At 45.7% G+C, this 25,188-nt stretch overlaps 1 protein-coding gene across 1 annotated transcript in view; it reads right to left on the bottom strand.

Moving 5' to 3' along the window:
• Window positions 1-820: 820 nt before the first annotated feature.
• The window catches only part of NUB1 (negative regulator of ubiquitin like proteins 1), a 118,004-nt gene continuing 93,636 nt past the window's right edge, over window positions 821-25,188 (bottom strand). Inside the window, exons 13-15 of the mRNA XM_029588424.1 lie at window positions 17,191-17,286; window positions 16,038-16,212; window positions 821-3,890 (exon numbers count right to left, since the gene is read on the bottom strand). Of these exons, the coding sequence (XP_029444284.1) occupies window positions 3,709-3,890; window positions 16,038-16,212; window positions 17,191-17,286 (453 nt within the window). The 3' untranslated portion in view covers window positions 821-3,708. The remainder of the gene's footprint in view (window positions 3,891-16,037; window positions 16,213-17,190; window positions 17,287-25,188) is intronic.

The following is a 25,188-nucleotide window of genomic DNA, read 5'->3' as shown; positions in this document are numbered from 1 at the left end:
GCGCTCCTAGAAAAAGTGTCATCATTTTAGCCTCCTCGCTCCTTCTTGTTCACCTCAAAAGTGCAGATGTTTGCGCTCAATAAATAACAGGACAACCTCTCTCCTTCTCCACTCCAGTTCTTTGTAAATACCCTGGCTGTAGCAGAAACAGTAATCTATCTACATCCAAGCTAGCCAGAGGGTTGGAAAAGCCTGAGTTCATGTGCCACTAAGGGTCCTGGAGTGCATTTGCTCCTGGCATCCATCACTGTGGGCCTGGCAGCCTGCCCCATGGTTTTCTTGTGCATCACGGCTGCTGCCTCTTAAGGAGTGTTACTCTTTCGGATAATAGAAAGACTAGGGGGCACTGCATGAAGTTAGCATGGGGCACATTTAAAACTAATCGGAGAAAGTTCTTTTTTACTCAACGCACAATTAAACTCTGGAATTTGTTGCCAGAGGATGTGGTTAGTGCAGTTAGTATAGCTGGGTTTAAAAAAGGATTGGATAAGTTCTTGGAGGAGAAGTCCATTACCTGCTATTAATTAAGTTGACTTAGAAAATAGCCACTGCTATTACTAGCAACAGTAACATGGGATAGACTTAGTGTTTGGGTACTTGCCAGGTTCTTATGGCCTGGATTGGCCACTGTTGGAAACAGGATGCTGGGCTTGATGGACCCTCGGTCTGACCCAGTATGGCATGTTCTTATGTTTTTTTAGACCTGCTGGTTAATTAGAATTGGTTTTAATGAAGGCAGGATGTTTGTTTAAAGTGGGTTCATACCAGGAACCATGTCCTAATATGAAACTTTAGAGGAATCTTTAAGGGGTCTTTGATCATTGAAATTTGAGTAAAATTTGATGGGGCAGGATTTTTCTTTTTTTTTGCCTACTGTGCCACCAGCTAAGTTGGAACAGGCCCCTATTGGGTTATGGTACCACGAGCCTTCATATTTACTACCCGGGGTTCTTCCCCTGTTTTAGTATCTCCCTGCAAATTAACCCAGCCATTGCTCTCTCTGGACCATGTCATGGACGTTGAGTTTGGCCACTAGCTACCACTGGGTCCTGCTCCTCTCAGGGGCTGGAACTGTTGTCACCACACCAGCCCCAGTCAGCTGAGAGAGCATAGTCCAGGCTTGGAAATCAAACCCAGGCCATTATTTTCAAATAGATATTACTCATGCATAAAGTTTACATATAAAACATTAATGGAACAATTTTGAGTAGCCCAGGTTGCTGCAGATTATCTGACATGCATACTGTATAGCTAATTTTCAGAGAAGCTACATTTTGTAGTTATTTTTGAAAATTGGTGTAAAGTATGCAAACACAAAAGGCTTGTGTATTTTTTGCACTTGCTATTTTTGAAGGGGCAGGAGAAGAGCAGGCATAACTAAAAATCTCATATATGTATGCCATTTTCCATTCCTGACCTAAACCCTCTACCACACTCCGGCTAAGAGCTCACAAGGCTTGTGCAACACATGGCCTGCTGGTCAGGCAGAGGAGGGGGGTTTACAGACAGACCAGGGTACCTGGCTAAAAGCGCTGAAAGTTGCCCTCTAAAGCTTGTATTTCCTGCAGCTTGGTTGCATTTAGAACGTTTTGCCATTTTAGCTTTAGATCTTCAATAGATCAGTGCCAGTATTTTATTTAACTTCTCATGCCAAGTAGCTGTTGAGTCTCTATAATATTCTTTTCTTAATTCATCCAGCTCAAGCAACTGTATTGGGGTTTTGGCAAGTTTTTTCCACCACCTCAGGAAGCTCCCTACCCCCCTTCGTGTATATGAGTTGTGGGATAGAGGAAAGCCAGGTTGCTTCAAACACTATTCAGAAAAACAGGGAAACTACGCATGAGCAAGATCATAGCCTCCACAATCCACCCAGCCCTGAACAAAGGCTTCCCTGGCTCTGCCATCCATGCTTACTCTCCCGCTGGAGTTTGGCGATGAAATACAGGCTCTGCTGGTAAAGAATACTGAACTTATCGTTGGTGTTAATGTGGTATGAGCAAGTTAATCTTCAATAACTGCCAAGGCCGTGAAAAATGTGTGTTTAATCAACTGTGCACAGATTAACATTGCTGAACTGTTATGAAACATACACCAGTTTATCTCCATCATGTAACACAGGTGCACGGCTGGCTCAGCACTCGTAGCTGCTTTTCTTTTTCTTTCTTTAATTCCAAGCAGGGGACAGGGCCATTTTATTAGCACTGTCACATGTCAAAGTTTCCATGTGATCATTATTACAGGGCTGGATTTTGTCTATATTTGTCTTTGTGGCTCTGAACATGCAGTATCTCACTTTAAAAACTGATGATCTGTTGTGCCCTGGATGAAGAAAATGTTGAAGAAGCTTTCACGGTGGAAACTAAACACTACAGCAGATATTTTCATTGTTTTGAAAGCAGCATGACTAGCTTTGTCAAGAAGCTTGTTTCTTATCTTCTTGGTATTTGTTTTAGAGTAGGGGGAGGCGATTGGCCTTATGTTTCTTATTCATACTTGGAATAAAAAATGGACATATATTTGAAAAGGTGCACATCTCCCCTTTTAAAAGGCTCTGTGTCCCTGCGTCTGACCTGTAGTTTCTTCTTTGTAACGAGTGAAATACTGGGTTCAGGTTTCAATAAGAAATACATGGATTGCTTTAGACCTCAGTATGGTAGGAGTACCTACATAAGAGCTTCTAAAGACATTAACACTCACTCTGGTTTCATTTTATTCCTTGTACAGAGATAATCAATGCTTTTGTCTTACGCACCAAATGAGTTTTCTGCTTTCAGGAAAAAAACGTATTCTCTAAATCTTCTGGGAGATGGAGGGAACAGTAGTGTGGTGTTAATACAAATGGACAGACAGTGAACAGAATCTCTTATTAAAGCAATAATCCCTGGATTTTAACTGAGGCAAGGCATTAGCTAACACTAAATGCGCTGCTGAGAGGAAATGATTGAAAATAAAAACTAAAATGTCTTTTTTTTTTTAAAGCTTTCTTTTCATGACAGTCCTAACTGGCTCTGAAAGGGCTCCTGATTAGTTTGCAAAGCACAGCAGGGAAACGGCATTTCTGCTTCACCCTGCATCTCAAACTATTTCATTTAAATTTTAACATATAACAGCAGAACAATGAATACAACTCAGGAAATTCTAAAATAGTAAGTAGGTTGTATAAGGATTTTATTTTCTGTGGCTATGACTGTATGTGTTTATTCAGAATGCCTGCCCAAAAAAAGCATACGGACAAGCTAAGACTTTTGCTGTGGCCAAACATCGATACCACGTAAAGAGCAGTATTTTATATCTACCAGACAGCTGATATAAATGCTGGAAAAGTCTTTCTTCACTTTGCTTTTCCAAGAATAGAAGATAGTTCATACCCCAATGAATGCACTTTCAAGCATTACTTGCTGCTTCAGATATAAAATTCAGCTGGCTGAACAGCACTCTAACCAGATGTTATTATGGGAACCTCCCTCCCCATAATAAAACATCTGTAAATATCCCTACAATTTAAACAAGTATTAATTTTTTACCAAAAGAATATTCATCTGTGGTTCTTATATGTGATGATTTAAGGCATCAGATTTAAGTCTTATTTGTGAATTCAAAAAGTACATCCTTATTAAACTGTGTGCTAAATCCCAAATCTACTTTATTTATGAAACGTACAATGATGTCAATTTGAACGGTGGGTACCAATGACTGGTGCGTTCCACCCTAGTTTCCTTTGGATTCTAATGATGTTTTGTTGTCTACGTAGGATAGGTATTCTGCAATGATAAGACCTTCCTCTTCCAGGGTTAAATCCAGATAATCCTCCTCGTGTTCTGGAATATCATCCAGGATTTCCTTGACTAGATCTACTTCCCTGTCTTCAGCTGCTGACGTACTGGCTGTTCCTACATATTAAAAAAAAATAAAAATCCGTTATGATCATTCTTATCCCAGCTGTAAAGCAGAGTTGCTTTCCTGTAACAGGAGTTCGCCGAGGATGGCAGGATGTTTAGATGGAGCTCTGACAGAAAATTTATGTTAAAGTTTCTGACTTGCCACACTGGGCCATCCCCAGCATGCCCTATACCACACATCCATGCAGGGCCCCCTCTTCATAACATAGAAGTATATACAAACAAAAATAGGAGAAACCCAACTCTGCGAGGTGGCAGGTGAGTTTTGTGAAGACTAACATCCTGCTGTCCTTGAAGAAAGCAGAGTAGCTTACCTGTAACAGGTGTTCTGTGAGGCAGCAGGATGTTAGTACTCGCACAAGGGTGACATCATCAGATGGAGCCCCCCCACACAGAAAACTTATGGCAAAGTTTCTAAAACTTTGACTTGGCACACTGAGCATGCCCTATACCATGAGTTTACATGGGGTCCCTGTCCAGTCGTATAACAAGGAATTAAATATATATATAAATGAAAAATTAGGAGAAACCCAACTCCTCCACTTCAGCCCATAAGACTTTCTTGTGGAAAGCTTTCTAGAAGCCACCAGGACCTGAGACACATCCTCTGAGAGATCGAGTGATTGCAGAATTAACCTCTCAACATCCAGACTGTGAACAACAGGGCCTGGAGATTGGGATGTTGCTATCTACCTCGATCCTGCGTGACAAGATTTGGGGAAGTCTTCAGACTGATCAGTCTCCTGGAGGAGTGGAAACTAGACCTGCTTCAGGCAATAAGGGGCTATGAAGATCATAGTTCCCCTGTCCTCGCGAAGCTTCAAAAGAATCTTCGCCACTAAGGGAATTGGAGGATACGCATACAGAAGACCCTTGCCCCAATGGCAGGAAAGGGCGTCCGAGGCTGGCTTTCCGTCTGCCTTGAACAGGGAACAGAACCAAGGCATCTTCCTGTTCCAAGGGGATACTAAGAGGCCCCTGTCCAGGCTCCCTCAGAGGCGGAATATCTGATTTGCAACTCCCTGGTCCAGGGACCACTCATGGTGTTGGAAGGCACGATGCAGTCTGTCCGCTGCCACATTCTCCAACCTGGCCGGGAACATAGCCCTGAGCACCATCCCGTAGAACAGGGCCCATGACCAGTTCTAGACCACTTCCTGACACAGGAGATATAATCCTTGTTATCATACTACATCGTCACCTGGTAGTTGGTTTGGATCAGGACAACTTTGTTGGACAGCTGATCTCTGAAAGCCCATAGCGTGTACCGGATTGCTTGAAGCTCCGGGAAGTTGCTTTGACAACAGCTTTCCTGGGCAGACCAGAAATCTTGGATGCTGAGCCCATCTACTTGAGCTTCCCAGCTCAGGGTGGATGCATCTGTAGTTAGGACAATTTGGGTTGGAGGACTTCGAAAAGAGATGCCCCATTCCAGATTTGAAAGGACCTGCCACCAGGTTAAGGAGTCCTGGAGGGGCAAGGTGACTCGGATACAATCCTGAAGGTTCTGCATGGCCTGACGCCACTGCATCCGCAGGATCCATTGGGTTCTGCGCATGTGTAAGCGTGCCAAGGGAGTGACATGGACGGGTGCGGCCAAATGGCTCGACAGTCTCAACATGTGCCAGGTTGACACTTGCTGGCTCTTCTGCGATGGTCGTCAAAGTGACGGCCCTTTGATGAGGCAGGAAGACTTTGGACTGAGCCATGTCTAGCAGGGCTCCTATGAAGTCCAATTAAAGTGATAGGCTGAGATGGGACTTCAGGAATTTGATGACGAACCCTAGTGACTCCAAAACCCGGATAGTCAAACGCAAGGACCTAACGGCCCCTGCCTGAGATGTGTTCTTAACCAGTCTATCGTCCAGATAAGGGCAAACTTGCACTCCCAACCTGCACAGGTGTACCGCCACCTTGACCAGGCATTTTGTGAAGACTCATGGGGCTGATGCTAGCCTGAATGGCAACACCTGATACTGGAAGTGCTGTTTTCCCACCAGAAATTGGAGATAATTCCAGTGACTGGGGAAGATCTTGATGTGAGTGTACATGTCCTTCAGATAGAGGGAGCACAGCCAATCAGCTTTTTGCAAAAGGGATATCAAGATGATCAGGGACACCATCTTGAACTTTTCTTTTTTGACAAAACTGTTCAAGGCCCTTAGGTCTAGGATGGGATGGAGTCCTCCTGTTTTCTTTGGAAGCAGGAAGTATCTGGAGTAAAATCCCCACCCTCTTTGCCTTGGTGGAACAGGCTCAACCACTCTGGCCATTAAGAGGGAGGAGAGCTCTGTTAGAAGCACCTCCTTATACACTACCACCTCCCCAAAACAGGCTCGGAGAGCAATTTAGCGGGACACCCAATAAGTACCCTTGGTGGATGATGGAAAGAACCCATTGGTCTGAAATTATACTGGGCTACTGGTTTGCGAAGAACTGCAGGCTGCCTCTGACTGGTGGATCCATCATCCTGGGTACAGGCAACTGGACCACCCTCCCTATGACCCAGTCAAAACCTTGTCCCTGGAATTGACTGAGGCACCGGCTGGGGCTTGGGGTTCGCTGATGCCTGGGATGGCTGTGGGAGGATAGTATTTCCTCTGCTCCAATCTTACCGACCTCCTAGCCGAGGAGGATAGGGCCGGAGTGCTGGCGAAGCGCTGGAGGATTTTATGGTGGTCCCGTAGCTGGGCCACCGCGTCCTTCGTCCTATCTCCGAAGAGATTCTCCCACGTCCATGGCACATCAGTTAGTTGATCCTATATCTCTGGTCAGAGATCTGAGGCCCACAGCCATGCCATTCTGCAGGCGCTGATTCCTGCTGCAGAGACCCTCGCTGCCATCTTTAAAACATCATAGATCGCTCTGACCACGTGTTTTCCCCACTACAGGTCCTTATGCACCAGCGACATGAGGGTGTCCTGATGCTGCTGAGGCAGTTACTCGGCCACCTCCTGCACTTGTTTCCAGATGTGCCAAGAATACTGGTTCATATAGAGCTGATGGGAAGCAATGTGGGCAATGAGCACGGCTCCCTGAAACATCTTTTTCCCAAGAGTGTCCATCGCTCTATGATCCTTTGCTGTGGGCATTGAGGAATGGGTCCGAAAACGCTTGGCTCTCTTGAGAGCAGAATTGACCACCACCACCAACTGGTGGGGTAACTGCTGTTTATCATATCTGGCAACCTTCTGAATAAGGTAAACCCCTTCAGCCTTCTTTATTCAGGGGAGGCATTGTGAGGTGGGGTTCTCATATCCTTAGCAGGAGTTCCTTAAGGATATCTTGTATCGGGACTGCCACAATCTCCTTAGGAGGGTCCACGAACTGGAGGATCTCAAGCATTTTAGGCCTGGCATCCTCTTCTCAGTAACTGAAATGGGATGACCTCTGCCATCACCCTCACAAAACCTGTGAAGGTTAAGTCCTCAGGTGGAGACTTCCTTTGAGCTTCTGGAGGAGAGACCCTCAGAGCTGTAAGAGGAGGACTCCATCATGTTATCCTCCCAGGGGTCCTAGAGACCCTCATCCTCACTGAAAGCAACAGGATAGGGCCCTAGGTGCTCAGCCTTCGTCCAGAGGTGCAGGCACCGGCGGAGCTGAACAGGAGGCTGCAGGCCTTGGCGTCTCAGCCGGCCTGTGCAGAGTTTCCTCCTCTGAGGAACTGGCAGCGACCATTGTTTCAATAGGGGGAGGCTGTGGTACCCCTTGGGCACAGACGCCAGCCCGGGAACTGACGCCACATGGGTCGGTTCTAGGACGGACAGTACCAATTCCGATGCCACAGGACTGATGCCCTGTATTATTCACTAGTTGGACTCGCCGCTCAAGCTCCTCAAACATTGCCGATGCCAACACTGACTGGGAGGAAGGTATGGTGGCTAGATCCTCTTTGGACCCAAGAGGCGAATCGGTGACTGGTATCAGGATCTGTGGAGACTTTCATGGACTCTCTGTTCCTCGCTGCAGGGTTGCTTTGGGTGCAGCACAGCATGAGCTAGTGCATCATCGTGCATTGACTGGGACTGATGCCATTACTTCTTCTGTTTCCCTCGATGCTCAGCATGGTCCTTCCCCAGTGCCAAGGCCAATGACGAGGAATTCGATGTCCTCGGCCTGGAACAGCCCAAAGGTAGACTGTCTCCGGTGCCCCTATCCGCCGATGGTATTACCGATATCGATGGCTCGAAGTCCGTTGGTGCTGCTCAGAGTTCCTTCGATGCCTATGGGCTCTTTCTATGACACAAACAATTGCTCAATTTTGTTGAGCTGAAGACGACGTCCCTTCAGAGTCATCTGTGCGCATCTGCAGCAACCCTGGTGGTCATGCGCTGCCCCCTGGCAGAGGACACATACCTCATGGGAGTCCATGATGGACATGGTCCTAGAGCACCAAGGCATTGTTGGAAACCAGCCGCAGACATGACGGGGCGAAATAAATGAGAAGCAATATCAAAATTGATGACGGGTGGCAAGGGCCAGCGCGCACTGAAGTGCCACCATGAGGGAATCAACATCAAAAGGAAACTTACCACCAAATGATGAAACCCCTGACTAGGAGCGCTACAGGCATGGACCAAGAGGAACCAAGCATCGACCACAGGTGAATAAAAGCAAAAAATGGAGAAAATACTTAACCTGATAATTTCGTTTTCCTTAGTGTAGACAGATGGACTCATGACCAATGGGTATAGTGTACTCCTGATAGCAGTTGGAGATGGATCAGATTTCAATCTGACGTCAGTCCTAGTACATATACCTCTGCAGGAAGTGCAGCTCTTCAGTATTCTCCTCAAAAAGCAATTGTGGCTATATGTGTGACTGAATAACTTGGATAACTTGATTAACTTTATAACTTGGTTAACTTGAACTGGTCGAATTGGTTATAGCTGGAGACCGCCAGTGCTCTCAACCGAGAAACGTGGACACCTGGTAGGATGGGTTTCCTAATTGGAGGAAAAGCTTGGCTTACCCGTGAATAACTCTCGGGGTTGTCGCCCAAGAATTCCATGAATGACAGCAGCCATGGGTGGGATGCTGACTCCATTGGTCTACATTAAGGAAAACGAAATTATCAGGTAAGTAATTTCTCCATTTCCTAGTGTGTAGCAGATGGACTTAGGACCAATGGGATGTATAAAAGCTACGCCCGAACCGGATAGGAGGCTGCCCATGGCCCACTTAGTACTGCCCTTGCAAATGCTGTGTCCTCTCGAGCTGAACATCCAGGCGGTAGAACCTGGAAAAGGTGTGGATGAGGACCATGTCGCCACCCGACAGATCTCGGGGGGTGACAGCATCTTGGTTTCCGCCCAGGACACTGCCTGGACTCTAGTGGAATGGGCCTTGACTTGTAAAGGCGGCAGCTTGCCTGCTTCTACATAGGCCGCCTTGATAACTTCTTTGATCCAGCGGGCTAGGGTTGCTCGCGAGGCCGCTTCCCCTTGCTTCTTCCTGCTGTGATTGTCCATCTATCGTATGGATTCCGACCTTTCCAGGTATCGAACTAGGAGTCTGCCAATGTTGAGGTGGCGCAGACGGCGAGATTCTTCCGAATTCTTCTGCTCAGCTGGCGATGGTAGTGAGATAGTTTGGTTGAGATGGGAGGAAGGACGGGACTGTGTGTAACTGGTTGGTTCCCGTAGTGAGTCTGAGGAACGGCTCACGGCAGGACCGTGTTTGTAGCTCGGAGATACGATGGGCCGAACAGACTGCCACCAGGAAGGCTGTTTTCAATGTTAATAGTCAGAGGGACAGGCCGCGGAGAGGTCTGAAGGAGGCTCCTGCTAAGAAGTCTAGGACCAGGTTGAGGTTCCATAGAGGCACCGGCCACATTATGGGTGGTCGGATCTGCTTGACTCCTTTCAGGAAGCGGGAGACATCCGGGTGAGAGGCTAGGCTACCGTCCTCACTCTTGGTTCCATAGCATGACAATGCGGCCACCTGTACCTTGATGGAATTGAGAGACAATCCCTTCTGTAGGCCGTTCTGCAGGAAATCCAAAATCACGGGGATTTTGACTAAGCGTGGGATGATGTCACAGTCCTCACACCAGGCTTCGAATACTCTCCAAATCCTTATGTATGTTAGGGATGTGGAGAACTTGCGTGCTCAGAGCAGGGTGTCAATTACTGCCCCCGAGTATCCACTCTTCCTCAGGCTAGTCATCTCAATGGCCAGGCCGTAACAGAGAATCGAGCTGGGTCCTCTTGGAGGATCGGCCCTTGTTGGAGCCGATCCCTGTCAGTAGCCTTTGCATGTCTGCGTACCACGGCCTTCTTGGCCAGTCTGGGGCGACTAGAAGTACTGGTCCCTTGTGGTCTTCTATCTTGTGGATGATTGCGGCCAATAGGGGCCACGGCGGGAAGGCATATAATAGAGTTTCCTGTGGCCAGGTCTGTACCAGGGCATCGATTTCCTGGAACTGAGGTTACCGTCTGCGGCTGAAGAAGCTGGGCACTTGGGCGTTGGACTGGTATGCCAGGAGGTCCATGGTTGGTATTCCCCATCGGCTTACTATCAAATTGAATGCTGTGGTCGACAGTCTCCATTCTCCTGGGTCAAGACTTTTTCTGCTGAGGTAATCCACAGCGACGTTGTCTTTCCCGGCGATGTGGACGGCCGAGATCTCTCGAAGGTTCGCTTCCGCCCATGACATTAGGGGGTCTATTTCCAGAGACACCTGTTGGCTTCTGGTTCCTCCCTGACGGTTGATGTAGGCCACTGTTGTGGCGTTGTCCGACATGACTGACTGATTTGTCTCGGAGTCTGTGACCGAACCAAGAGGCAGGCTAGTCTGACTGCCCGTGCTTCTAGGCTATTGATGTTCCATCCAGACTCTTCCTTGTTCCATTGCCCCTAGGCGGTTAGCTCCTGGCAGTGTGCTCCCCATCCTCGTAGGCTGGCGTCTGTGGTGAGCAAGATCCAGGTTGGTGAGGATAGCCTCACTTCCTGGCTCAGATGGCTTTCTTGTAGCCACCATCGTAGCTGGGTTGGAACTTTGTCCGGGAGCTGGAGACAAACGGTGTAGTTCTGGGACAGTGGGTTCCATCATGATAGTAGGCAGCGCTGTAGGGGTCTCATGTGTGCTCTTCCCATGGCACTACTCCCAGTGTGGATGCCATGAGGCCGAGGACTTGGAGGTAGTCCCATGCTGTGGACGAAGCTCGCTCAACAGGATTCGCAACTGGGTCATCAGTTTTGATCTCCTTGTCGGTGTCAGGATGACCTTGTCTTGTTTGGTGTCGAACCGAACTCCCAAGTATTCCAGAGATTGGGAGGGCTGCCTCAGGTGGGTTGACCACCCACCCGAGGCTCTCTAGTAGAGTTTTGACTGTTGGTTGCCTGGTGACTTTCCTCTGGGGATTGCACCCTGATCAGCCAATCGTCCAGATAAGAGTGTACGAGGACTCCTTCCTTCCTCAGTGTTGCGGCCTCTACCACCATGATTTTGATGAACGTCCGGGGTGCTGTGGCTAACCCGAATGGTAGTGCTCGGAACTGGTAGTGATGGTCCAGGAGTGTGAAGCGTACAAAATGCTGATGCTCTTGATGGACCGGAATGTGCAGGTAGGCTTCCGACAGATCGAGGGATGTAAGGAATTCTCCCGGTTGTATCGCCCTTATGACCGAGCATAGGGTTTCCATGCAGAAGCGAGGAATCTTCAGGTGGCGGTTGACCAACTTGAGGTCCAGGATGGGCCAGAATGTCCCTTCTTTCTTGGGAACGATAAAATAGATGGAATAGTGTCCAGTATTTATTTGTTGTGATGGCACCGGTGTTATAACCTCTCCGCTCTGGCGTCACGTGCTCCTCCGCTCCCGGACCCCCGCTGGACTTTTGGCAAGTCTTGTGGGGGTCAGGAGGCCCCCCCAAGCTGGCCAAAAGTTCCGGTTGGGTCCAACGAGGGTCCCGGAGCGACCTCCTGCCACATGACCTACCTGTCACGTGGTAGGAGCACAAGATGGCGCCGGTGACCATGTGACAGGGGCTGACCAATGGCACCGGCAGCCCCTGTGACACAGGCTATCGGCGCTGTGAGGAAATCGCAAACGAGTGCAGGGATGGCTTCCTGACTCCCTGCTGGACCACCAGGGAGTTTTGGTAAGTCTTGGGGGGGTCAGGAGGGTGGGGGGTTTAAATGTTTATTTAGGAGGCCGAATAAAACGGATATCTGTTTAATACGTGGGGAGTCGCGATGCGTTTCGCCTCCCCACGTATTTAAGAGATAGCAAAAAATAAGTTGCGGATTTCAAATACGTGGAAAACGGATGCACATCCCTAGCTTCTGTATGGATTGAAGCGCTGTGATCCTCTGCCCCTAGAAGTTCGGGGGAAGGGTCGCTGGTTTCTCTTATTCCTGTCCTCTAGTAGCCGCGGCATTGGGGATTTGCCCCATTTGTTGGCTAGCTTCTCTAGTTCGCTTCCGAACAGGAGGGTTCCCTTGAAAGGCATCCTTGTGAGTCTCGTTTTGGACAATGTGTCGGCCGACCAGCTTCGGAACCAGAGTTGTCTTCTGGCCGCCATGGCTGATGACACGCCTCTAGCTGCGGTGAACACCAGATCAGAAGCAGCATCTGTGAGGAATGATACTGCTGGTTCCAGGGCTTCCCCGGGACTGTTGTTTCTGGTCTGTGATAAGCAGGCGCGTGTCACCACGCCACAGCGGGCCGCGATCTGTAGAGACATAGTGGAGACGTCAAAAGACTGTTTGAGGATGGATTCCAGACGTCTGTCTTGGGCATCCTTGAGTGCTGCTCCTCCCTCGACTGGGATAGTAGTGCGCTTCGAGACCGCGCAGACCATGGCATCCACTTTCAGACATGCCAGGAAATCTTTGGCAGCAGGGTCCAGAGGGTACATGGCTGCCAGTGCACGCCCCCCCTTTGAACGTGGTCTCCGAGGCTTCCCATTCCAGGTCAATTACCTGCTGGTCGGCTTGTAACAGTGGGAAATGACGGGAGGTCTGACGGAGTCCCTCTAGGAGGGGATTTGTCTTAGCTTCCCCCGAGGCACTTGTGCCCGGGATAGCGAGCTCTTTCAAGCTGTGTGTGACCAGGTCTGGGACCTCTTCTTTGGTGAAGAAATGCCTCATGGTTCGGTCCCTGGGAGGATTTCCCCTTCCTCCAGGGATTCTGAATCCTCGTCTGAGTTGTCCATGTCCCCGAAGGTGGGGCTTCTGGGCAGTGGAGGCACTTCCCTGGGCATAGAGGATCCCGGGATGTTTAGGTTCTCTGGCGGAGGCTGTGGCCGTGCTATCGGAGGCCCCGGCTGCATGTGGACCAAAGGCCTGCATCTATCTCCACCCAGGAGATAGATGCTGGGTCTAATTTAAGAGGTGCTGTGTCCCTGGGGAGCCCCGTTTGAGGGAGGCTCCCGCTGAGGGAGGCTCCTGCTGGGGGACGCGAGGTCTGGCGTACTGTTCCAGGAGCAGGATCCTGGCACCGGTTGGGGAGGGCCATGGGCTGAATCCCCCAGGGCCTCCTCGCACTGTATACACAGGGTCGTGGCCTCCTCATGCTGCGCAGCTCTGATGTGGCATGCTGGGCAAAGGCCCCGAGCCTTGAGTTCTTCTCCGGTGGTGCCATGGCCTGTGCGCGTAAAATACAGGGACCGGGTGGCTTAGTTATGCATTCCGGTGCGTTGAAGTTGTGAGCGTAGGTTTGGTATGTGCTCGTGCTGTTGTGTGCACAGACCAACTTATGCGCCCGGCACAGTAAGCGTGTGGCTATGTGCGTCACTTGTGCGCGCGACGATGTGCGCACAAGATATTTGTGTGCACAGCTCGCCTCTGTGCGCACGGGTCGGGGCGGACAATATGGTGACCACCTCGGAGGGTCTCCACGTGGGAGGACCCGTGGATCTGACCGGGGCCTAGCCCTGCTAGGGCTGATCAACCCGGTAGCACTGGCACCGGCCGGCAACCTGTGTGACTCTTCGAGCTTCGGAGACCAGAGACTTTTAAAACGTTTTCTACCTTACCTTGTGTCTCGGCGCTTCCCGGTCTTGTTCCGGGCGGTCTCCGGCTGTGGGGGGAGAGGGAATTACCTTCACCACCGTGCTCGAAGTTGCACCCGCTGCCTCTCAGCCTTACCCGATGTTGGGTGCTAAGTCCACGCAGAGGGTCAGCCGCTGGACCGAGGCTTACCTCCGAGAGATCGCGGAAATCACCTCGGGAATTCTCAACTGGGGGAGGAACCCAAGGGATGTCACCGCAGGAGAGCGGGGCTTGTCTGTAGAGGTAAGATTTCTTCTTGATAGAGTTTCGAACTGCTATGGAGACGCAAAATACTGAAGAGCTGCACTTCCTGCAGGGGTATATGTACTAGAACTGATGTCAGATTGAAATCTGATCCGTCTCCAACTGCTATCAGGAGTATACTATACCCATTGGTCCTGAGTCCATCTGCTACACGCAAGGAAACAAGTTTTCCAAAATAGGCCAAAAAGAGCTTGCCAACCGCGATGCTGCAGCTCCACGGAAATAGACTGAAGAGGCACCCAGCATGGACGCGAGGTATAGGGCATGCCCAGAGTGGCAGGTCAAAGTTCTAGAAATTTTGTGATAAGTTTTCCGTGTCAGGGCTTCATCTGATCATGTCACCCACATGTGAGGACTATGATCCTACTTGTCCTCGGAGAATATGCCTTAGTTCATACAAAAGGAGGATACATACTTCTGATAAAATTGCCATGTATGTGATAAAAACACTAAAGCACATCAATAATTAGCTCCTAGTTCCCTGAGCAGGAGACAAGGGGCGCTGCACTGTACTTTAGCACTTCAATGGGACTGGGTTTCAAGGCGTCCAATTCTTGTTACTTGGGAAGTCAGAAGACAATCCTCACAGCACTTATAGGGAGGGGAGTGGACTTCAATACTAGACACAGCTCCTGAAGGACTTGCATGTATACTGCTGTTATTTCTGGATTACCAGCATCTAAAAAATCAGAAGGCAAATTACTGAAATGGCAGCTGACTGCACCCAATGATTCTAGGAGGGCTTTACAGTTACACTTATCAATCACAGCAAGGGTTTTACTATGAGAGGTAAGTTGCAGGGCCCATAGACACAGAATACGATGACAGATAAAGACCATCAGGCCTAGTTAAATTGCACTCCTCTTCTATGGCCATAGGTCATCTCTGTTATCCATTTAACTCCTTTGTAACCAAGGATGCGAAATGGGATGTAGAGACCTGAACAGAATACCTTCAAGTGTAAGGGAGAAGGGCAGATGCCTAACGATAGATTAAACAGAACAAAATTAGACAAAAGATATCTGTATAATAAGATAAAATATATGCTTGCTTGATTTAGGGAAACAACTCTGATGCCAATATTTAAAAAACAAAAAAAAACCAACCTATCTGGATAAAATATTCTGGATATTCAGTGGGATAAACATTCCACTGAATATCCACAAATAAAGCTATATGGTTAATTATTAATGACAGTCACACTGTAAGCATAAGTTTATGCTTGCCTTGTGGCTATCTTAGCAATACGGCAGGTGGCTGGGATCCTGGCAGAAGGTACTGGGGGGGGGGGGGGGGGGGGGGGGGTAGATGGGAAGGGGAAGGCATTTATTTTAAATGTGCAAGGGTAGGAGAAAGGGGGAAGCACCAAGTGATATGGCACTTCTAATATTTTTTTTAAATCTCACCATGGAGGAGGGCTTTGGAAGGTTGAGGGTGAGGGGCTAGGCTGTTAGGGAAGCTCTTTTAATTACTGAGTTGGGCTTGGGGAATTGAGCCATAGGCCCACACCTCACTTCTTTTTTACCCCATCACAAAACCACTTAACTGCTTATATGCTTTTTTGAATAGAGCCGGTCAAGTCTAAAGTTATCCGGCCAAACAACGCTTTAGACTTATTCGGGGGTATGGCTACAGTTAGCCAAAAAAATTTGGCTAACTCCTAATACTGGAGTTAGGCATGCTACTTACCCCAGCTAACTCATCCTATGCTGAAACATCCATTATTTATCTGGCTAAAAGTGAGCCAGATAAGTGCCCCAATATTTAAAAAGTTGCTATTTAGCTGGATAACTTGTGAGTTATCCAGCTAAATGGCTTTGAATATTGAGCTCTCTAGGTTAGTGTTGCTCTGCTTGCTCTCAGTTAGTGGTCTTACCTGCAGAGCCTGAGGAGGAACTTTTGGATGGAGGAGATTCTTCCAACTGGTTGAGTAATTGTGGAGGAAGAATTCCACCGTGATGAGCTAAGGTCTGTGCTGCTGCCTCTATCTGTCCTCCACACAGTCTCAGAGCTGTCTCAGCTGCCTCAGGACTGAACCCCAAGTACACCAGCTAGGCAGAGAAAAAGAAGAGGCAAATGTGAGTCTATCCAAGAATACAGAAGCTACATTCATCAGTGCAGCAGAAGAAGCTTTTTCCATGTGCCATTATCATTAATCATCATTGTAATTAGAATTCCATTACAAATCATTGATCAGAATTTTATAATTTGCCTTGCATATTGTTTTGTTAAAGTAGATGAAATCATAACATGGAAGCAGATAGACAATTCACATCCAGGTCTAGATTTCTTCTGTTGTGTAATGGTGAGATGCACAGAAATACAATGTCCTACATTTTAACAAACTGAAACATTACCAGAGATTACGTTTTCAATGTAAAAATAATGAAAGTGATCCAAAACAGAGAAAATACTTTTGGTTTGTTTTACATTTGCATTAAGAATGCCAAGGGAGATATTGACATTTCTTGGGTAGTTGAAGGCAGACAAGGTGGACTGATATCCACAACAGACACACACTGTTGTGCCCAACTGCACCAGCGAAAGCACCAAAAATTAATTGTCTTGGTCTGAAGGGGTTTGTTGGAGACTAAAACTTCTACCTCAGCCATGATGGGGCTTAATGCTTTAGTTCCTGCTTTGAACTGGTGAAAGCAAGCACTGGGCAAACTCATAATTGGCAATGAAAATCCTACACCCACCACTACGATGGACAGGCTGCTATATAGTGATTCACTTATAGCAAAAATTGGGATAAAAATGATCAAGTCCTAGAAACGATCCAAGACTGTCATCATCTACTAACTTCGAGTTCATATAGTGATCCAATACACCCCACCTGTGAGCAAACCCTTGGATTATAGGGGTGGTTAAGGACCATAACTTGAATAAGCCATTGCATGACCCTATTTGGTACGTATATTATTCAAAGATTGGGGAGGGTGTCAGCATACCCACTTCGACCAGCTGTTGTAAAAAGATAAACATTTTAAGAAGTCCTATTTCAAAAAAAGAAATGTAGTGATTACCTGGTCAATATATTCTTGAGGAACCACCAGTGTTTTGCTTGTTCCAGGATTATCAGCACTTTGCCAGAAAACCGGGTCGGGATGATCAAGGAGAACCTAAAAAGAAGACAAAGTTTAATATTAGTCCATTTATCAAATGACAAGCAAAAATCCAACATGATTAGTTTATATGATATGAACAATATTTCTAAAGTAACTAGGGTTAGGCAGAGGTACTTAGTTTACACAAAATTGTTTGTTTTACTGCTCAAGTTACCAATTCTGAAATTTCTTAAGCAGTTTTCTTGTGAGTAGAAAATAGCAAATGACATCACACATATGAATTCTGATTGATCTGTACTGGGTATGAAGTAAAAATTGACATCACACCCTACCAATACCAATCATATTGATACTTTTCCAACCATGGTTACTCCCAGGCAGGAAAGCAAAAGAAACTTCTTAAATGTTACTGGAGGATTATTACTTCTGAACTTGATATATGCTCCATTAAAATATTATACAATGGATACAGTTTTCTTGTACAGACACTGGGCAGCAAAACATAATATACAATGATTTCCAAATTATCCCTAACAACTGAAAAGCAGGTTGTTAAAACAAACAAAAAACACACTTTGAAATGTCTATATACCAATGCCAGAAGTCTACGAAATAAAATGGGAGAGTTAGAGAGTATAGCAGCAATTGATGAGATTGACATAATTGGCATCACAGAGACTTGGTGGAAGGAGGATAACCAATGGGACAGTGCTATATCAGGGTACAAATTATATTGCAATGATAGGGAGGATCAACTTGGCGGGGGTGTGGCACTTTATGTCTGGGAGGGTATAAAGTCCAACAGGATAAAGATCATACAAGAGACTAAATGCTCAGTAGAATCTATATGGTAGAAATCCCATGTGTGTTGGGTAAGAGTATAGTGATAGGAGTATACTACCGTCCACCTGGACAAAATGGTCAGACAGATGATGAAATGCTAAGAGAAATCAGGGAAGCTAACCAATTTGGCAGTGCAATAATAATGGGAGATTTCAATTACCTCTCATCAATATGTTGTGAAACAAAAAATTTTTTCTTCTATGTGCTGTATTTCATGTAAATTAATTTATATGTAGGACCATCATAACCCCCACGGCATACAAGCAAGTTAGCTTTATGTATTAACCACTACGGGTCATATTTAATCATCGGTCCTGTTATTGATGTGTACTTTTTCTTTTTTTATAACTTTTTATAAGCTTTTTTATAACCTTTTTGTAATTTTTCTGGAAGTTAATGTGGAATGGTACTTCCCTTATTAGTTGACAGTGCTGTCGCACTTCGGAGATCCAGTTCTTTTGGTGGCGCTACCGCGCTTCAAAGTTTGAATCACTCAAGCGAATCCAATACAACGCCAACGCGCTTCAAAGGTCCAGTTGTTTGAGGGGTCCAATCCAACGCGCTTCAAAGGTCCAGTTTTTCGAGGGGTCCAGTCCGACGTAGTTTCGCAAAGCTGCTTCAGGGACTGCAACACATCATTCTGTACTAGCCACTGAGAAGTTTAATTCATCGTATCCACATGACTGTTCAGTTTCATTCAAACCTTGCCGCCTAAAGGTGCTTCAGGCACTGCAACACATCATTCTGTACTAGCCACTGAGAAGTTTAATTCATCGTATCCACATGACTGTTCAGTTTCATTCAAACCTTGCCGCCTAAAGGTGCTTCAGGCACTGCAACACATCATTCTCCTGTACTAGCCACTTTAGGCGGCAAGGTTTGAATGAAACTGAACAGCTAGCGTTGTATTGGATTCGCTTGAGTGATTCAAACGTTGAAGATAAGCATTGTGATGGCCAGACCATGACCAGATTCAAAGGGCTTCCTCGCAGAGGGCATATGAACCCATACCTCCCTGTTTGTTTATATAGAATATGGCCACCTGGTTTCTACCTGGATTAAGAGTCTCTTGTTCAAGAGTAGGTGAGAGAAAGCCCTTTGAGCATAGCAGATAGTTTGCAGCTCTAGAGAGCTGATCTGCAGATGACTCTCCATGAGGGAGCATGACTCTTGGGTCCACAACATGCCAGTGTGCACCCCCAACCCTTTGGTGAAGGCATTGGTAGAGAGGGTCACTTGATGTACTGGGATATGTAGTGAGAGAGTTATCTTTAGAATCTCCAGGTTCCAGGTTCATCCATCCTTGAAAGGTTGTTCTGATTTTGGGAGTTACATAGATTTTATAGACAATGTTTGCTAGAGCTGATCCCAACGGCATTGTAGGGTCCAACTAAGGCCACACATGTGCAGTCAGATCAGACGAACTACATGCATCACTGCAGCTATGTGTCTGAAAAGAACCAGGACCTTGCTGATGTAGGAAAGACCTTATTAGGTGCTTGAGCAATGCGGTTCTTTCAACAGGAAGGAATTACTACTGCAGCAAGCCTAAATAGGCTCCTATGAACTGAATTCTTTGACAGAACCAAGTTGAACTTGGAAACGTTAACCAGGAAACCCAGAGACTGGAGAAATTGGATGGTTATTTTGAGGGACTTCAGAACTCGGTCAGAGATGGACCTGTCACTGACCAATTGTCCAATGTATGGGAATATGCAGACTTATTTCCAAAGAAACTGTGCAGCCAGTAGTGAAAGGCATTTTGTGAATACTCTCAGGGTTGCCGAAAGGTCACAAGGAAGCACCTTGACTGGTAATGTTTGTCCTTTACCACAAATCTGAAGAACTTCTGATGGGCAGGTGAATGGAAATGTTGGTTGGTGGACCACCAAATACTCCCTGAAAAATGTCAGGATGTTGGGTTTATGGGGGTGGATTATCTCTTTTTTGCAAGATTGGGCATAGGTCATGCAGGTAGGTGATACCTTTCCTTCCCCAATAATAATAAAAGTGGAGGTTCCTCAGGGTTCTTGCCTTTCACCTTTGTTATTTAATATTTTTATGAGACCATAAGCTTTCCTATTAAAGGAACTGTGTGTCATCAACCATGTTTATGCTGATGACATCCAGTTCCTGGTTCCTACTGGGGAGGATATGGATGTCAATGTTTTAAATTCTTGTTTGGTTTATCTATCTTGCTGGTTCCAGAAGAGCCATTTGGTTCTGAATAAGAACAAGACTGAGCTTTTGAATATAGGAAATAATGTGGAAAGGTTGTTAATGCTGACCACCCACCTATTGTTGAAGGCCATATTATTCCCTTTTCTTGTAAAGTTAATATTCTGGGGTTGTTTTGGAATCTAGCTTTTCTTTTGAGCCTTATATTGGGCTATTAACATGGAGTTTATTTACAGTTAAAGATAGTATGACATCTGCATCTTTTTTTTTTTATTTCCAAGCTCTAAAGTTAGTAATATATACACTTGTAATTTCAGTATTGGACTATTCAACTTGCTGTATGTGGGATTGCTGGGTAGGTTAACCCATAAACTTCAGTTCTTTCAAAATATGGCAACACAATCGATTATGGGAAAATCTAAGTTGAAAAGAGCCTCTCCTCTGCTTGCAGAACTCTACTGGCTTCCCATTGTTGAGAGAGCCAAATTTAAGCTACTTCAAATGAGGAGGGGTAATGGTCCTAAATACCAATGTGATTTGCTTATATGGAATAAGCCAGATCTGGAATTAAGGTCATCATAGGGATGTTTTTTTATTTAAGCACTGGCCCCAAGTTACGAATTAAGTGGTGTGCAGTGCAAGCCTTCTCATAGATACCTCCACAGGTTTGGAATGTGATGCTAAAGTCAGAGCAGAACTGAATTTTCTAAAATTTTGGAAGACACTTTTATTTACAATATGAGTAAATGAAGACTTTTGAAGGTGAAGTGCTTTTGTTTGGGAGTTATGTAGTTATTTAGGGGTTGATATTCAAAATTTAGATGGATTTCTAAATTAACCAGATAGACATATCCATTTAACGTAGGGATATTCAGCAGTACGACCATGCTGCTGAATATTCCCATAGTAAGCGCTACTTAGGCGGATAAGTCTTATCCGTCTGACTTACCCGGCTAAATTATACGCCTAATGCTGAATATCACTACTTAGCCAGAAAGCTTATTCAGATAAGTAGTGCCACCCTGATTCACCCACTGCCAGCCCACAACTTATCCGGCTATCCAGTAGCTGCTGAACATAACCAGATACTTATCTGGCTATCTAGCATTAAACACACTTTAAATATCTGGCTCTTAGATTTTAGTTTTATTTTATGCTTTTTTTTGTATTTCAATCTGTTTGTACTTTATTTTAAATTATAAATTTTATATTATGAGCCGCTTTCATGTATTTTTACTGTTTTGTGGTATATAAATTTATTAAATAAATGTGAGCGTAAGCATCTTTTAGATCCAAAGTACACATCCAATCCCTTGGTTGAACGAAGAGAAGAATCTTCTGGAGGGAATTCCTCTTTTAACCTCTTTCAAACCAAAATTTTCTTCAGCCTCCAGAAGTCCAGAATAGGTCTCAATCCTCTTGACTTCTTGGGGATTAGTAAATACTGGGTACAGAACTCCTGGCCATACTCCTGCAAAGGGACAGGCCTGACAGCCTTCTGATGAAGGAGCAACTGGGCAGATTATGAGGGGTCAGAGCTGAAGATTTAAGTCTGTTGGACTGGAGGAGAGTAAGAAAAATGTAAGTGGTAGCCATACTCCACAATTTTCAGGACTTGGTGATACAAATCTATTTCAGAAGGAAGGATTGGACCTCAGCCCCCACCAAAGGCAGACCTCAAGGATGTCAAAAATTGTTCTCAGGCTTAGGTGGCAACTACTGTTGGGCCTTCAGTTGATGCATTTCCCTCTGCTGACCTTTAGTGGGCAACTCTGCTGCTGAAGAATGGAAAGAACTCAATTACTTTAAAACTGGCAGAGGAACGTTTTTGGAAGAATGGATGTTTGTAAGAAAAGTACTGCCATTGGGCTGAAGCTGGCTGATCCCACACTGCCGCTGATAACTACTGCAGGGCAAATTGATGCTCCTTAATTCAGAGCCACTGTCTCCTATTGCTGAAAAAATTGTCCACTATACATTATACATCTGCCAGACAGTCATGCACACTTTCATGAAGACCACTTGCTTGCAACTGCATGAGCCTTTGAGTGTCTATGGAAGTGGCCGAAGTCCTGGTCGTGGTGTCAAAAGCTTCGTATGTGGAGCTGATCAGATCCTTCGAACATTCCTCTACGTCAGGGGTCGGGAACCTTTTTGGCTGAGAGAGTCATGAATGCCACATATTTTAAAATGTAATTCCGTGAGAGCCATACAATATGTTTAAAACTAAATACAAGTAAATGTGTGCATTTTATGTAAGACCAACACTTTTAAAGTACAATAAGTCTCTGAATTCTTTTTAATAACGTTGTTATGCTGTTGCTAACCAATGATGAATAAAATACTTTCCAAATCTTCATTCAGTGACTTGAACTTATTCACCCACATGTCTGAGGCCTTCAGGTCAGCAGCTTGTAGCTCAAAATCTCTGATGGAGACACCGGGGATGTAACTCAGGTCGGCGCTGTCCACTGCACACTCATGTGGATGGGTGATGAGCTTAAAAAGACGAGTGCGCTCATGAAATTCTCCAAAGCGCACTTTGAATGACTGCAGGAGATTAGATGTGAAGCCCGCTAGCTGCTGAAATCAAGATGTTGAGCAGGGTCACTTGCTGTGCATGCATCTTTAAACTCTCCCAGTTTTTCAAAGTGTAGTAAACGACCTGTTTCAATGACGGCGATGAAGAGTTCTAGCTTGTTTTCAAATGCAAACACTGCTTGTTGAAGGGATAAGACTATTTCCAACACCTTGCATTTTCACATTGAGCTGGTTCAGATGTTCAGTCATGTCCATGAGATAGTAGAATTTCAGGAGCCACTCAGTGTTAGCTAACTCAGGATGCTCGACGTTTTTCATTTCAAGAAAAGTCCGGATTTCGCTCAGACAAGCCGCGAAACGGCTGAGCACCTTCCCTCTTGACAACCAACGCACATTGCTGTGCAGAAGCAGACCAGGATAATTATTCCCAACTTCATCCAGCAGTGTTTTAAACTGGCGATCATTTAAAGATCGGGCAACAATAAAGTTGACCACCCGAATGACCAGCAACATCACCTCACCAAGCTGCTCGCCACACATCTGAGCACAAAGCGCTTCCTGATGTAGGATGCAGTGAAAACTTAGGATGGGTCTCTTTTCATGTTCACGAAGAAGTACTACGAATCCTCGGTTTTTCCCCCACCATACACGGAGCACCGTCAGTACACACCAAAATAAGTTTATCCATCGGTAGATTTTTTTTCTTTAGCGAGCTCAGTGAAAGACTTGAATAAATCCTCCCCTCTTGTTGTCCCTTTCATAGGCAAAACAGCAAGACTTTCCTCACGTAGTGTATCACCGACAGCATACCTTGAAATCACGATGAACTGGGATAAATGGCTTATGTCTGTTGACTCATCCAAAGCGAGAGAAAAGAATGGTGCTGCATTTATGTCCTTCACTTGTGTTGCCTCAATTTGATTTGCCATCATGATGGTACGATCGTGAACAGTTCTTGCCGACAGAGGCATGTCTTTTATTCGTTTGATTATCTTGTCTTTATCCGAAAAGTCATCAAAAAGTTCATTGGCAACATCAAGCATGAATGTTTTGGCATACTCCCCATCTGTGAATGGCTTTCCGTTTCTCACAATTGCTAAAGCACCAGCAATGCTAGCCGAATTCCAGTCACCTTGTTGGGTCCAAACACGGAGTTGCTGCTGACTAGCTTGCACTCTGCACAGTAGCTCTTGACATGCTTTCTTCCTGCTGTCCCCCGCAGGATATTTCGATGCAAATGTAGTATGGTGTGTGTCGAAGTGCCGCTTTATATTTGACTGTTTCATCGATGCAATTTTATCATTGCATATTAGACACACTGCAGAACCTGCTCTCTCCACAAAGGCGAATTCCTCTGTCCATTCCTGCTGAAAAGTACGATACTCCTCATCTTTTTTTCTTTTAGCCATCTTCTTCGATAAAAGGGCTTCTGCAATTAGCTAGCTGACTACTTGATTAAAAGGAGGGAAGTTTACTTTTTGACCTCACAATGACCCGTGTACGTTACGCATTATCCAATAAAAATTTGGTGTTGTCCCGGAGGATAGCTGTGATTGGCTCCAACTACCCGCAACCATGAACATGAGCGGTAGGAAATGAATGGATTGAAATACATGAGAATGTTTTATATTTTTAACGTTTTTTTTTTTTTTTATTAAAGATTTGTCTGCGAGCCAGATGCAGCCATCAAAAGAGCCACATCTGGCTCGCGAGCCATAGGTTCCTGACCACTGCTCTACGTTTTCCATTGCTTGACGGAAGTCCACCTGTTCTGGTTCTGACAATTCTGTCAATGGCTTCAGCTTCTCATGCAAAACCATTTTGATTTATGGGAAGCAAAATTCTAACCTGTGTTTCGCACAGAAAGCAAAACTGAGAATATCGTAATGCTTTTATATAGATCTATGGTGTGATCCCAACTTGATTATTGTGTGCAGTTCTTATCACCCCATCTCAAAAAAGACATAGTAATATAGAAAAGGTACAGAGCAGGGTGACAAAAATGAAAAAGTTCTCTTGTGAAGAAAGGCTAAAAAGATTAGGGAACTTTAGCTTGGAGAAGAGACAATCAAGAAGGGATATGATTAAAATGTATAAAACCATGAGTGGAATGGAATGGATAAATAGGGACTGGTTATTTACCCATTCAAACAACACTATGACTTGGGTACAATCCATGGAACTAGTAACCTGTAAATTTAAAACAATTCGTAGGAAGTATTTTTTCACTCAGCACCCAATCAAGCCATGAAATCTGTTACCACAGGATGTGGTCAAGGCAAGTAACAGTGTGGTTCAAAAGAGGGTTGGACAAGTTGATGAAGAAAAGATCCATAGACAGTTATTAGCCAGGCAGAGTTGGGAAAGCCAGCACTTAGCCCTGGGAGTGAGATT

The sequence above is a fragment of the Rhinatrema bivittatum genome, chromosome 2 (genome assembly GCF_901001135.1).
Source record: "Rhinatrema bivittatum chromosome 2, aRhiBiv1.1, whole genome shotgun sequence".
In the NCBI taxonomy this organism is placed as follows: domain Eukaryota; kingdom Metazoa; phylum Chordata; class Amphibia; order Gymnophiona; family Rhinatrematidae; genus Rhinatrema; species Rhinatrema bivittatum.
The sequence above is the reverse complement of the archived record's forward strand: the minus strand, read 5'-3'. Positions and strand labels throughout refer to the sequence as shown.